This window comes from Erpetoichthys calabaricus, chromosome 17, assembly GCF_900747795.2.
Source record: "Erpetoichthys calabaricus chromosome 17, fErpCal1.3, whole genome shotgun sequence".
Lineage (NCBI taxonomy): Eukaryota > Metazoa > Chordata > Cladistia > Polypteriformes > Polypteridae > Erpetoichthys > Erpetoichthys calabaricus.
In genome coordinates, this window is record NC_041410.2 from 90,723,857 (window position 1) to 90,739,967 (window position 16,111).

At 44.2% G+C, this 16,111-nt stretch overlaps 1 protein-coding gene across 1 annotated transcript in view; it reads right to left on the reverse strand.

Annotated features, from left to right (window-relative positions):
- LOC114644327 (cell migration-inducing and hyaluronan-binding protein) overlaps positions 1-16,111 on the reverse strand; it is a 264,051-nt gene that overhangs the window by 103,391 nt on the left and 144,549 nt on the right. The window contains exons 3-5 of the mRNA XM_028792468.2: positions 9,371-9,508; positions 6,433-6,571; positions 5,001-5,237 (exon numbers count right to left, since the gene is read on the reverse strand). Of these exons, the coding sequence (XP_028648301.2) occupies positions 5,001-5,237; positions 6,433-6,571; positions 9,371-9,508 (514 nt within the window). The remainder of the gene's footprint in view (positions 1-5,000; positions 5,238-6,432; positions 6,572-9,370; positions 9,509-16,111) is intronic.

Below are 16,111 nucleotides of genomic sequence, written 5' to 3' on the forward strand. Positions count from 1 at the left end.
CAAATCACAGCATGGGCACTACCTTTGTGACATTTATACATTCTCCATGTACCTCGATTAGTCTTCCTCCAAAGGATTACTTGGTGGGCTTCAGGCCCACCTAGGACCCCTTGTATGTTGCACCTTAATTCACAGCAGAAATAAATAAATGCCATGAGACCTCTAAATCTGATAAAGGAAAAACGAATGGCGTGATAAATAAAGCGTAACTGTCATTCATTTTTGTGATGCCTGATAATGCAAATAAAATTTAAATACCGCACAGAAAATGCAATCTCCAAAAACAAAACCCCTAAATCAGGTGTGTGCAACGCAGTGGCTGCAGGTTTCATTCTAACCATCTTCTTAATCAGTGAGCTGTTTTTGCTACCAATTAACTTGTTTAGCCTCAGTTTTAATTGACGTGACTCAGACCCCTTAGTTCAGGGGTGTATAACTCTGGTCCTGGGGGGCCGCAATTGCTGCAGGTTTCATTCTAACCATCTTCTTAATCAGTGAGCTGTTTTTGCTGCTGATTAACTTGTTTAGCCTTAGTTTTAATTGACGTGACTCAGACCCCTTAGTTGTTTCTTTTTCCTTAATGAGCAGCTGAACAATAATGAGACACAAAACAAGCAGCCACGTGACCAGCTAATCTGAAAAGAAAGAAAGGTGACCGTCTCAATCATGTTGGTCTGCTCAGGTCACTAAAACATCTTGACGGTGGTCTTAGGAAAAAACAGAAAATCAACAGTCTGCTGAGGCAGAACGAGAGCAGCAACAAGTCCTGATATTCAACAATGACTTTAATTAACAGCAAGAATTGGCTTCTCATTAAGAAACTGGTTGGAGTGAAATTGGCTGGAGTTTGACGTTCCAGTTCAGCCAGTCATCTGTTAGCTTGTTTCACGTCTCATTTCTGTTTGGCTGCCATTTAATGAAGAAACAAATCAATTCAGACGACTGAATCCTTTAAAACAGGGCTAGTAAAATGAAGGGAAAAGGAGTTTTATTAGCAGTGAAAACTGATTAGGAAAAGGGTTAGAATGAAAACCTGCAGCCACTGCGGCCCACCAGGACACCGGAGTTGGACACCCTGTCCTAAATGGTTGAGGGAAAACTGAAAATGCAATGGAGGATCTCATAATTCCCAGAAGCAGTCAATAACACAGGAGTAGATAGATAGATGGTGTAGTAGGCAAGATTAAAAATTTATATAAATGAATAAGAAAAGCATTATATAGGATAGATAGATAGATAGATAGATAGATAGATAGATAGATAGATAGATAGATAGATAGATAGATAGATAGATAGATAGATAGATAGATAGATAGATAGATAGATAGATAGATAGATAGATAGATAGATAGATAGATAGATAGATAGATAGATAGATAGATAGATAGATAGATAGATAGATAGATAGATAGATAGATAGATAGATAGATAGATAGATAGATAGATAGATAGATAGATAGATACTTTATTAATCCCAAGGGGAAATTCACATACTCCAGCAGCAGCATACTGATACAAAAAACAATATTAAATTAAAGAGTAATAAAAATGCAGGTAAAAACAGCCAATAACTTTGAATAATGTTAATGTTAATGTAGGGTTTACTTCTTGAATATTCCGCTACGTTTCGCACGCCTACAGTCTGGTTGATCAGTCCGCCAAGTGGTACGCTGAGTTGAACGAGTGTGCACATCTCTGGTGACCATTTGACAGCCATGCATGTGATTTGGACAATTTGTTTTTTTTTTTTGGCTTGGGCCCACCATGGCAGATTTTTTCAAAAAACCCTGAAGATCTCATTTTCAACAGGGACAGCCTTGATCATAAAGAGTTTGTTCCTCGATGTCATTTCTGTCTATCAGCGACATTACACTAAACTACTCGGGGAGGAAACGCCCGGAGAAATGGCGCACCCAAAACTGGATTGGTGCACCATAATTACGCACCTAAACATGCCACGCTGCCAATGTCACCCGTGTGCACGTTAGTGACAGCTCTAGTGACTGCAGTTATACCGCCACACCAGGGGTTGGCGCTGTGTTCTTTCTTTCTCTCTTCCTCCCTTTGCAGACTGGATGATTGACAGCTATAACAACTCTGACATCACGTCCACCGTCGGTCTATTTGGACCCGCCTCTTCCTGATGGGAGGGGCTGAAAACAGGAAGCTCCACCCTCTGTGTCATTTCCATCTCAAACTCTTATCTGAAAAGACCTTTTCGACTGTTGTGAAGGATGGCCCTCAGAATTAAAGGACCGGGGGTTGAGAGAGTGTGCACAGGGCATTATCTCCCCTGGACCACTAGTTAGCACCGGTACCTCAGATTCCCACAAGGCAGCATGAGACATGGAGTTCTTCAAGTCAGCCATGTTGTGTTCTGTGGGTGCTACCAGGGGGTGCTGCAGGGACTGGGGAGCCCTACTTCTGTCTCACCCGTAAATGCTTTCAGACTACATGTGTGGAACACCCGAAGTACTACTGGGTGGGAGATAAAAGGAGCTGCCTGATTCACAATCGGGAGGAAGGTGGACAAAGCTTGTGAGGAGAGAGACAGAGACAAAGAATTGTGTGATGTACAGTGCTTCATTGTACTTGTGACCGTGGTGGTGGGAAATACTTGCTGAGAAGAGTTTACCCACAATCAAAGACTCTTTGTGTTTTTACCGTGTGTGTCCGTGCCTGCCTGTGTTGGGAGTTTAGGGAGTTGGAGCGCCCCCTGGTGTCCCCACTTATTATTTGATTTTTATTTTCTTCTTCATTGCAAACCAAGCATACAGGGTGTCAGGTTGGACCCCAAATCTTTTTCCGTGGTCTTTTCATTCTCTTACACCAGACAAAGAGATGTTGACCAAAAACAGTGCGGTCGCTGCTTCGCACCCCTCGTATTTGCCAGACCTCACACCCTGCAACTTTGTTTTTTTTTTTGTTTTTTTTTAAGATCGGATTAGAGGAGATTAGATAAACGGTATTAATCCCACAGAGAAATTCAAAATTTTGTTCCCGAAATTAAAACTGAGACCTAAGGGGAAGGAGATTTGCTGCCGTGGAAGAAATCCAAGAAAACTCCAGACATTAGACATGATTAGAAATGATGAGCACAGGAAATGCTTCCAGGAATGGTAGAAGCGTACTGCATCTCAAGTAGGGCATATTGAAATTTCCAAAAGCGAATTACTGCAAGTGTTATAATCAAGTTGTTTGTTTTATTTTTTAACAGTTGCAGGAATTTTTGCCCCCCCCGCCCCCCGCCACCATACATTCAAAGAGGTCAGGAAAATTGAATTAAGAAACGAGATTATAACCTTATTTCACCTTACAATGATGTGGAATGAAGCCGTCAATATTAATAAAACGCTTAAGATTGTGTCTGTCGCACGATTTCTCGCGAGCCACTGGGGCTTCAACCTCGATGTTGGTCTTAATGAAAAGGTTCTGACGTGACTGAGGCTGGTGAAGAGTAACATTTGGAAGTTACCGGGGTTTGCATCTTTTCTTCCAGCAAACTCCATAGTCAAACTGATGGAGAATGTGACATGGAAAAGAGAAAAAGAAAAGCAGCGGCATCTGCTGGGCATGAAGCAAATTGCAATAGCTGTTTACATGATAGGAAACATTTAATGAATGGTCTCGGCATTGGCCATGCGCTCAGGTGAAGTAAATTCCGGATGAACAAGGACAGCCAACAGCATCAAATGAGCGCCTCCAGCTGGTAACTCTTAAAATGTGGCTGCCAGTAACCCATGTGAAGGTATCGAGGTTTGCGTCTTTCCTATGGCAAATAGCGTAGGCAGACAGAATGAAAAAGTGACATAGCATAAAGAAAATTAATAGCAGTGACTCCAGCTGGGCATGAAGCAGACTGCAGAAGCTGCTTACGTGATAAGAAAAACGTGACGAATGGTCTCAGCATTGGCTGCGCACGGCACGTGAAGTAAGTTGCAGATGACCACCGACTGCATACAAACTGCTGGTACTCTTGAAATGTGGCTGCCAGCAACCTGTACCATGTTATCCGGGTTGGCATCTTTTTAATGGCAAACTGTATAGTCAAACTGATGGGGAAGGTAAAGTGGTAAAGAGAAAAAGAAGAGCAGTGACATCTGCCAAAGCCGCTTACGTGATAGGAAGAACATGATGGACAGCCTCAGCATCAGCTGTGCACTACATGTGAAATAAATTGCAGATGAACAAGGCCAGCCACAGCATCAACTGCACGCCACTGGCTGGTAAATCATAAAAGTGGTTTCCAGCAATCCACTTGAAGATATCAAGGTGTGCGTTTTTTTCTTACAGCAAGCATAGGCAGAGAAAGAAGAGCAGCGACATCTGCTGAGCGTGAGGCAAATTTCAGAAGCCAGTTATGTTACAGAAAGAAGAAGAATGACAGAGCTGGGATCCACTAAGCATCAAGCACCTGCAACTTCCTGGGATGTGTTGTGGCCAGCTCTCCAAAATCCCGACGCAACAGACACATTTATTTACAGTGGGACATGCAATGCTCTGTACCAAACGTACAACTGTAAAGCACATAGCACTTCTTCTTCTCTCTGTCCATCTACCTCCACTCCTCCCTCACGCTTCATCCTCTTCCTCCCGACTCTGGCCCCCCCCTTGAATGGACTGAGGTGGCTCCTTATATAGACCACCTGGAAATGCTCCAGGTGTCCCGTGATTTACGTCCGAGTGTGGCGGAAGTGCTGGAATAAAAGTTCACCACGCGCCCCCTGGTGGTGACCACGGGCCCCAACAGGGCTGAGCTTCCAAGCTCCAAACCCGTGGGGCACCCATGTACCAAGCCAAAGGGAACTGCCCACTGCCATTCTGGGGGGAGGTAATGCCCCCTACAAGCTCTCTACCCCTGGTCCTTCCATCACTGCCAGGTAAAACCCCCCGGCCATCCACCCCAGTGTGAACTGCTGAGGCGGACACCCTGAGGAGCGGAGGTCCGCATATTGTCAGCATTTACATCAAATAAAGGTTACCCGCCGCTGTTGACCCACCTATCCAAATGCAGCACTTCTCCTGTCTTGGGGTCGACGACATGGACTACAATGCCCCGGTGACCCCAGCCCTTTTCGTAGAGGTAGCTGTTACTGCTCGACTCTCCAGGATGAAGGGTTTTGTTCAAAGATGTCCAAGCCATCTTCTTCTCGCCATGAATCTCCAGGGTCCCGCCAGTGCCAATCCCAATGTACTTTCGGCCAAAATAGGGGTGGGCGTCCTCTGAATCGTCGGATCTGTCGGATTGAAAACAAGAAGAAATTTTAATAACAGATTAGGCGCAAAATGTGGCACGTAATTACAGCCGATGACAGTCAGAGAAATGGGATTTGAAAACTATTTTGTATCCCCCAGGTCCATATTTTCAGGGTTTGGATACAGGACGCCAGATCTAATCCTTAAGCCCACTTTAGTAAAGCCGGGATGTGGCGGAACGGAGGCGGATGACCATCTTTGGATCGCCTGCTTGGCTAATTAGGCCTCGTACCCCCTCACAGGGACGGATGGCAAACCGGCTTTGATTGGCGTGACTCTTGATAATTGGCGTGGATTTTTATAAATGTCAGCCTCAGCTCCCGACCTGCTCTTTATCTAACCTTTCCTCAAAGCAAACAGACGTGAGAACAAAGCATCCGCAAAAGAGGTCCGAGCGAAAGGAAAAAATGTGGTGGGCTCAGCAGAGGACAAACGGGCGTCTGCTCCGCTCTGGATGAAGGTGACGAAGCCGCGACTGAATTAACATTTTACTCAGAACATCACGTATTCATTTTGTAGCCTAAGGTCATGCGGACAAATACACGACTGAACGGGCGGAGAGCTTTTTGAGCAAGTTTCCAAAAATGATTATGCATTTCTTCCACCTCCTAGATCTGTTAAAGAAAATAAAAATAAATAACATTCCGGCAGCCACGTTGAAACTTTTCCGGCGCCTCTAACCGTACAGCGCACAAGCCGATGCTGAAGGTGGGCCTCATGCTTAGTGCTGTTTTTCTGTCCTACCCTTTCCTCGCTCTTTTCTGTGGAATTTTTTCCTGGCTGTGGTATTGCGTCTTAACAGATGGCAAGGCGGACAGCCAACCCTGTCACCGGGTCACTGTCAGTGAGTCACTTAACACCCGCCAGTGCTAGTGACGGAGTGGCCAGGGAAAGCTCTCTGGGGAGCCCTGGGATTAAACAGGAATTCTGCTTCTTACTCGACTGCCCGGCGTGTGCTTGGGATCTTCTCGTGATCTTCAGCTTTAATGAAGCGTCTCTGGGAAAATCCAAATACGTTTCCAGTCGGTCTGCATATGGACTGGCTGTGCTTAGCCGTCTTAGTAATCGACATCGGATCCAACCTAACAAAGTGTGTAAAAGGTAAAGGGGTCCGAAGACTTTGTGAGTGCACCGCATTACGCAGTGAGTGCTAAACACCGCTGATGTTATCCGTACCTGCCATACAGGATGATGGAGAGATTTCCGCGGAAGGGGCAATCTTCACTGCCAATATGAAGTTCTCCTTTGTCCCCAATGAGAATGTGTCTGGCACGCAGAACAATGGGCTGCTTATTGTCTGCAATAACCAACTTTCCTGTAAAGGACAGAAACAAAAGGGTCTTCAGTGTGTGTCTGTGTGTGACATGGAGCTGTTTTGGAAAGACTCTGAACATTTAGGTCAAGATGGAGCACAGAGGATTCGTTTCACTTTGGCTGGTGTCACAGAAGCATCTCGCGGGTTTGCGCACAAACAGGCCACAGCGCCATGTCAGCGTCTCCTGTTGTGTTTTCTGGGATATACACTCCTATGAAAAGATAAAACAGCTCACCCCGTGAAATGTGTTTTCAATAAACGCAGACATATCAAGACTTGATCTTCATTTCAATGCTAGCCATAGACCAGTACTTTCAAAACATTTTTAGTTTTGTGACCCAATTTTGCTGTATTTGTGTCTTCGAGACCCAGAATCACCGTCAACCGTTATCCCCTTATTCCTTAGAGAGAATTGCCACCGACTGTCATCCCTTCCCCTTTTGGAGAATAGTCCCCAGTCATCATCCCCTTCCCTTCTGAAGAATCATAGCTGACTTTCATACCCATTCCCCCCCTTGAAGTATTGCCACCAATTGTCATCCCCGTCCCATTTGTAGAATTGCCACCAACCGTCATCCCTTCCCCTTTTGGAGAATTGTCCCCAGTCGTCATCCCCTTCCCTTCTGAAGAATCATAGCTGACTTTCATTCCCATCCCTTTGGAGAATTGCCACCAATCGTCATCCCTGTCCTGTTTGTAGAACTGCCACCGACCATCATGCCTTCCCCTTATGGAGTAATGTCACAGATCGTCATCACCTTCCCCTTTTGGAGAATAGTCCCCAGTCGTCATCCCCTTCCCTTCCGAAGAATCATAGCTGACTTTCATCTCCATTCCCCCCCTGGAGAATTTCCACCAATTGTCATCCCCGTCCCGTTTGCAGAATCACCACCGACTATCATCCCTTCCCCTTATGGAGAAATGTCACTGACTGTCATCTCTTCCCCTTTTGGAGAATAGTCCCCAGTCGTCATCCCCTTCCCTTCTGAAGAATCATAGCTGATTTTCATTCCCATCCCCTTGGATAATTGCCACCAATCGTTATCCCTGTCCTGTTTGTAGAATTGCCACCGACCATCATGCCTTCCCCTTATGGAGAAATGTCACAGATCGTCATCACCTTCCCCTTTTGGAGGATTATAGCCGACTTTCTTCACCATCTCCCTTGGAGAACTGTCACCAATCATCATCCCCGTCCACCTTAGAGAATTTCCACCAAATGTCATCCTCGTCCCGTTTGTAGAATTGCCACCGACCATCATCCCTTCCCCTAATGGAGAAACATCACCGACCGTCATCTCTTCCCCTTTTGGAGAATAGTCCCCAGTCGTCATCACCTTTGCCTTTTGGAGGATTATAGCTGACTTTCATCTCCATTCTCCCCCCTGGAGAACTGCCACCAATCGTCATCCATGTCTCCTTTGGAGAATTGTCACTGACCATCATTCCTTCCCCTTTTGGAGGATTATAGCCAACTTTCTTCCCCATCTCCCTTGGAGAACTGCCATCAATCAACATCCCCGTCCCTCTTAGAGAATTGCCACCAATTGTCATCACCGTACCCCTTGGAGAACTTCCACCAATCATCATCCCTGTCCCCCTTACAGAATTGCCACCAATTGTCATCCCTGTCTCTCTTGGAGAATTGCCACCAATTGTCATCACCGTCCCCCTTGGAGAATCGCTGACAACCTTCATCTCCATCCCCCTTGGAGAATCCCCGCTAATTGTTCATTAAGGGGGGGGTCCCCCCATCGAGAATCGCCAATGCAGATCATCAGATTGTGGTGGTCCACTGGATCAATGGTGACCCACTTCAGAACAGTCCCGCAACATCGCACTTTATGGTCACAACTGTCACTACCAATAGAATGTAGAATGGGGAGTGACACCTGCGCATTATGGGCGGGGTTAAATGTTTAACTCCGCCCATGTTTAGCCAAGGGTGGGGTTAGCTGATTCTTTCTCCTCATCCTCACTCTCTTATTTCTGTACTGTTCTGTTATTTGGTACATAATCTCGGATTACATTGAGTGACTGTATATTTGTTTTGGAATTACAGTTTCTTTAACATATTCTTATTTCAAGTCTGTGTTCCTCGGTGTGTTTGTCTCTGTGGGTGGCAGTGCATGCTGAGCCAGTCTGGGTGCATTTCAGGTTCCCCATTTAAAGTAAATGGAATGCCGGTTCTTAAGTAGTGTGAATCTGAGTGCCCCAGTGGCCGCTGCAAAGAGACGTGTAAAACTCTTATTTTTACGGACGATGTCATCTAAAATTAGTGGATTTTGTCATCTGTCCCGCCAAACGACATCATTAGTTACAAGCTAAAAGTTATCATGGACCTTCCGAACCCTCCATCATCCTTGCTTATTTGTTATCATTTATTTCTATGCAAACATTTATTCATTTTTTATTTATTATTCATTAGGTGATAATGTAGGCTGTATACACCATGTGTTGGAATGAAAAACGCAATGCATTGTATTAGTACACATGGCAAACACCTTGCGTGAATGATGTCAATCGGAGTATCGTCTGGTAGGTAAACAAATGTCAGGGGGGACAAGGTGGTCTGCATGTTTCAGGACCTCATCACATGACAACAAGGCCACCGTGAGAGCTGAATGGACTTCTCTTGCATTCAAAAGAGATGACAGAAGCACTGGAGGTGACCCCCTTTTGAATCAAGTAACCGGACACTGTGACCAAGTGACAAAAGGGGCCGGGGGTCCAGCTATGAAACTAAACAAAACTTGAATTTATTGGATTAGAAAGTGAAGCATTTTATATCACACATACCTCCATTAATGATTGTAATTGAGTGGACACTAGCAGAAGAGGTCAAAAGAAACTTCCGGCCGTGTCCAATGGTGACTCGATGGTTGTCATCATCTCCGGGATTCCAGGACTGGAGATTCAAATCCTTCTCGGGGCAGCCTGAAAAAGAAGAGAAAAAAGTCAGGAAAAAAATGAATTGGGCTCATACAGCGCCTATAAAGTTTTTATATTTTATTGTTATACAACACTGAATCATATCGTGGTGTTTGAAATTCATTATTTCATAACTTGGCCTTTTTTATAGGGATCATCACTATCAAGATTTTAATGTCAAAGTGAAAAGAGATGTCTGCTAAGTGATCTACATTAGTTAGAAATATAAGGCACAAAATAACAGGTCATATAAGGATTCACCCCCTTTAATGACGGCACTGGAGCAGCCTCTTGTTTTTAGAAGTCCCAGAATTAGGACCAATGCACCTCATTTGTGGTGAGTCAGTATGGTGGACTAACCAACACAATTAAGACTAAAGGACAATCGAAACAACTCCAAGAAAAGCACAAGTCAGGGGACAGACTGACAGACAGACAGACAGTATAGTATAGTATAGTAGGCAAGATTAAAAATGTAGATAGATAGATAGATAGATAGATAGATAGATAGATAGATAGATAGATAGATAGATAGATAGATAGATAGATAGATAGATAGATAGATAGATAGATAGATAGATAGATAGATAGATAGATAGATAGATAGATAGATAGATAGATAGATAGATAATGAAAGGCACAATATAATTAATAGATAGATAGATAGATAGATAGATAGATAGATAGATAGATAGATAGATAGATAGATAGATAGATAGATAGATAGATAGATAGATAGATAGATAGATAGATAGATAGATAGATAGATAGATAGATAGATAGATAGATAGATAGATAGATAGATAGATAGATAATGAAAGGCACTATATTACATACATACATGACTTGTGCTTTTCTTGGGGTTGTTAGTTCTTTGAGTGTTCTTTGGTCTTCATTGTGGACCTTAGGTTAATCCACCATACTGACTCATCATAAAGTTGGCCCATCCAGATGAGTTGCATTTAGATGACAATCAATTGAAACCCCAGACAGGTGGTCTCTGTTGAACTTATTCTGGGATGTCTAAGGCCAATCGGCTGCACCAGTGATGATTTAGGGGTGTCAAGACTTATGAGATCAATTATTTTGTGTTTTACATTTTTTTTCTGGTGACCACTGTGATTCAATCTTGTATTTTAATGAAATGTGAAAACTTCCAAGGGGGTGAATACTTTTCTTAGGTACCGTGTATTTAATAATAATAATAATAATTCTTTACACTTATATGGTGCTTTTCTCAGTATACAGAGTGCTTTTACATAGTGAGTGAGGAGCCACCTCAACCATCACTAATGTTCAGCACCTACCTGGATGAGAAGATGGCAGCCATTTTTACACCAGCATGCTCACCACACATTACCTATTAGGTGATGAAGGGGTGAGAAAGATAGCTAATTAGAGACAATGGATGATTAGGGGGCCAGAATTGACATCGGGATACCCCCTCCTCTTTATAAGAGATGCCCAGGGATCTTTAACAAGCACAGAGAGTCAGGACCTTGCTGAAGGATGACTCCATTTTTATAGCACAGTATCCCCCTCACTGCACTGGGGGGCATTGGTATCCACACTTAGCGCACAAGGTAAGCGCCCCCTGCTGGCCTCATCATCACCTCTTCCAGCAGCAACCCCAAACTATTTCCTAGCTGGCCTCCCATCCAAGTCCTGGGCCTGTTCCAGGTGGAGGACTTATTCTGAAGCGCAGGTGGTGTGGCTGCGTCTTCAGCGGATCATCGAGGAGACCATCTGCACAAAGAACTTTATGCTGCCAGGGTGGGCTCCAGTGTCCCGTCACCCTGGAGTGAGTTCAGCAGGCTCACACTTGATATGTTCTGTTTAAAGAATGAGGCTGTAAGACATGGGGATGGTCTTTTTTTTTTTTTGCTACTGTCCACCTGTACATGCATGTGTGGTAACGGGTAACCTGTCCATATTATTTTAAATAAATCAAAGAATTCTCCCTCATTTCTTATTCGGCCTTTACCAAGAGAAGACAAGTGGGTCAAAGTCAACCTAACAGTGAAAAGCAAACCTTTCTTTTCCCCACTTTTAGCACACGAGCAGCAGCGTCTCATATGAACGGTGCAACCCAGAAAGGGAAAGAAACGGATAGAATGCCCAAAAAGGGGGCATTAAAAAAATAAAATAAATAACCTGACCTGATACAAATGCTCTACTATAACAACACAGAGGGCAGCGTCTTCTTCTTCTTCTTGTTAAAGTACACAGGCTTTAATGGAGCTACTCACTGCAAACACTGGCGTTGATTTCCTTGAAACCAAATCGCATACTCTGAGGATTTGACAAAAACAACAAATCCCCCCATTGCAGGCCAAGCCCCACAAATCTATCATTATGGCTTCTCTGTAGTCATCAAAGCCTACAGAGACCACTATTTACATTGAAGAAAAATTTTGTGCAATGGGGGAATCCTCTCCCGGGGCGTGAACAGGTCAACGACAGTAGACGGGTCCAACAAATTCATCATTTACTCCAGCTGTTGACTAACCGCAACAAAAAAATAAGGAAAAAAACAAATAAAATAATTAAACAAGTCATGCAGCTAGCGCCCACTTGAGGCAGGAGGGTTCCAAAAGCTTTCAGATGCCATCTATTGTGCTGCAGATTTCGTTTTAAATGAACTAAATTGGCCATTTTGGCCTATCAATCTACACTCAAGTGAAAGTGTGTTGTCACAAAGGTTGGCAAATTTATTAAAAATCAAAAAACTGGACCTCCGCCCTTCCAAGAAGTCTTTAGAGCCTTTGCTCTGGCAGTCCAATGTCCAATCGAATGAAGCCTGAGAAGAATGGGATCAACTGCCCAAATCCGGGGGTGCCAAGCTTGTAGAGACTTATCAAGAACATTAGACACTCTCATTTTGGAGGAGGAGGTTGGGAGTATGCGTGGATTACAGCGCCCCTCCTTCCAAGAAGTCTTCAGAGCCTTTGCTGTGTGCTCAGGTGCCTCCTCTGTGGGCTTTATTTCTCCTTCTAGAACTTGGTTGGAATCCATGTGTAGCCAAATGGAAAGGCAACACGTGTGCCCCTGTATAGAAGGTCCCACAATTCACAATGCATGCCATGACAAAATCCAAAGAGATAAAGTCCAAGGACCTCTCTCTATAGAACTCCATGATGTAACTGGAGAGAGTCTTTGATTGGGACAAGGAGATGAAACCATTTCTAAAGCTTGGAGTCCTCCCAGGAGCACAGTTGGTCTCCATAATTGTGAAATGCAAGAAGTTTGGAACCATCAGGACTCTTCCTAGAGTTGGCAGTCTGGCCAAACTGAGAAGGTGCCAGAGAGTGACCAAGAACCCAATAGTCATTCTATGACAGAGTGGCAGAAGTCCTCTGTGGAAATTGGGGGAAGCCGTCAAGAGGGACGACCATCTCGACAGCACTACGTCAATGGGGAGGCCAGACGGAGACCTCCTGTAGTCAAAGGCATTTAAACGACTCCAAGAGCAGGAAGGAAACGATCCTCTGGTGTGATGAGACAAAAGTCATTTGGGCGGAAATCCAAGGTCTATGTTTGCCAAACACCTCATACTGCTCCTCACCCGCCTAACACCTTCCTTACATTGAAACATGGTGGTGGTGGCGAGATCATAACATGGGGGGAGTGCTTCTTAGTGGTACAGACGGGGAGACCAGTCAGCAATGAGGGAAGGATGAATGCAGCCAAAATACAGAGAGGTCCTTAAAGGTCACCTGCTCCAGAATTCACACCATCTCAGACTGGGACAATGGTTTGTCTCTCAATATGACAGTGACACTGGAGTGGCTTCAGGAGAAATATCCTTGAGTGGTCCAGCCAAAACCCAGTCTTGAACCCCACTGAACATATGTGGGGAGACCTGAAGATGGGAGATTTACAGATGCCTCCCATCCAATCGAATGAAGCCTGAGAAGAATGGGATCAACTGCCCAGATCCGGGTGTGCCAAGCTTGTAGAGACTTATCAAGAACATTAGACACTCTCATTGAGGAGGAGGAGGAGGAGGAGGAGGAGGAGGAGGAGGAGGTTGGGAGCATGCGCTGTAATCACACAAGGCAAACCACCCGGATTGAGATTCGAGTGCAGCTGTGCAACGGGTGACCTCTCAGCACCACACTGAACAGTGGGAGGTTTTTATACGGTGGCTGGAGTGCCAATCCTGCCACCAACCCCCAAGTTCCCTCTATAAGTTGGGGGACCTGCTTGCAGGGATGGATGCAGCGGAGCAATTGCAGGTTAAGGGACTTGCTCAGGGGCCCAACAGAGTAGAGTGACCTCTGGCCTTTTATGGAATTCGAACTGGCAACCTTTCCGATTGCTGGCACAGATCCCCACCCTCAGAGCCAGCACTCCACTAGTCATTGAGGAACTTCTACAAAGTACTTCTTACAGTTAGGTCCATAAATATTTGGACAGAGACAACTTTTTTCTAATTTTGGTTCTGTACATCACCACAGTGAATTTGAAATGAAACAACTCCGATGCAGTTGAAGTGCAGACCTTCAGCTTTAATTCAGTGGGGTGAACAAAACGATTACATAAAAATATGAGGCAACTAAAGCATTTTGAACACAATCCCTTCATTTCAGGGGCTCAAAAGTAATTGGACAAATGAAATAACTGGAAATCAAATGTTCATTTCTAATACTTGGTTGAAAACCCTTTGCTGGCAATGACAGCCTGAAGTCTTGACCTCATGGACATCACCAGATGCTGGGTGTCCAGGCCTTTACTGCAGCGGCTTTCAGTTGCTGTTTGTTTGTGGGCCTTTCTGTCTGAAGTTTAGTCTTCAACAAGTGAAATGCCTGCTCAGTTGGGTTAAGATCAAGTGACTGACTTGGCCATTCAAGAATTTTCCACTTCTTTGCTTTAATAAACTCCTGGGTTGCTTTGGCTGTATGTTTTGGGTCATTGTCCATCTGGATCATGAATCAATTTGACTGCTGCATTTAGCTGGATTTGAGCAGACAGTATGTCTCTGAACACCTCAGAATTCATTCGGCTGCTTCTGTCCTGTGTCACATCATCACTAAACACGAGTGTCCCAGTGCCACTGGCAGCCATCACACTGCCTCCCTCCACCGTGTTTTACAGATGATGTGCTATGCTTTGGATAATGAGCTGTTTCACGCCTTCTCCATACTTTTTTCTTGCCATCATTCTGGTAGAGGTTGATCTTAGTTTCATCTGTCCAAAGAATGTTTCTCCAGAACTGTGCTGGCTTTTTTAGATGTTCTTTAGCAAAGTCCAATCTCGCCTTTCTATTCTTGAGGCTTATGAGTGTCTTGCACCTTGCAGTGCACCCTCTGTATTTACTTTCATGCAGTCTTCTCTTTATGGTAGACTTGGATATCGATACGCCGACCCCCTGGAGAGTGTTGTTCACTTGGTTGGCCGTTGTGAAGGGGTTTCTCTTCACCATGGAAATGATTCTGCGATCATCCACCACAGTTGTCTTCCGTGGACGTCCAGGTCTTTTTGCATTGCTGAGTTCACCAGTGCTTGCTTTCTTTCTCAGGATGTACCAAACTGGAGATTTTGCCACTTGTAATATTGTAGCAATTTCTCAGATGGGTTTTTTCTGTTTTTGCAGCTTAAGGATGGCTTCTTTCACCTGCATGGAGAGCTCCTTTGACCGCATGTTGTCTGTTCACAGCAAAATCTTCCACATGCAAGCACCACACCTCAAATCAACTCCAGGCCTTTTATCTGCTTAATTGATAAGGACATAACGACGGACTTGACCACACCTGCCCATGAAATAGCCAAAGAGTCAATTGTCCAATTACTTTTGAGTCCCTGAAATGAAGAAGGGATTGTGTTCAAAAGATGCTTTAGCTGCCTCACATTTTTATGTAATCGTTTTGTTCACCCCACTGAATTAAAGCTGAAAGTCTGCACTTCAACTGCATTGGAGTTGTTTCATTTAAAATCCATTGTGGTAACGTACAGAACCAAAATTAGAAAAAAGTTGTTGCTGTCCAAATATTTATGGACCTAACTGTATAAAGGAAAGATTTCAGTTTTTGATTTTTTAATAAATTTATACAGCTTTCTGAGAACAATTTTTCAATTTGTTATTATGGGGTTACTGAGTGTAGATTGATAGGAAATAGCGGCCAGTGTATCCATTTAAAATGAAATGTCCAACACAATTAAGTGTGCAGAAAATGAACGGGTCTGCATATTCGCTGAATCCACATTGTACATTAACCAAATGGGGTAAACATGGCTGACGTCCCATGCCAGTTAGATGGCATTAGCCTGTTGTGTTTTCATCATTTCCCCTGATTTTCCATTGCATTTCCAAACTTCTGTATCTCAGTCTTCCCGGAGAATTTCAACTAACTGCGGCTTATACTGATTTTTATTTGGCTGACGCCTTTATCCACGGCGACTAGCAAAATTTGACATACAATTGTTTTGTTGTTCAAGGTTGGAGCACAGGTTGGTGACGTGACTTGCTCATGATGACATGGTGTCAGTAGTGGGATTTGAACCTAAAATCCATCCATCCATCCATCCATTATCCAGCCTGCTATATCCTAACTACAGGGTCACGGGGGTCTGCTGGAGCCAATCCCAGCCAACACAGGGCAAAAGGCA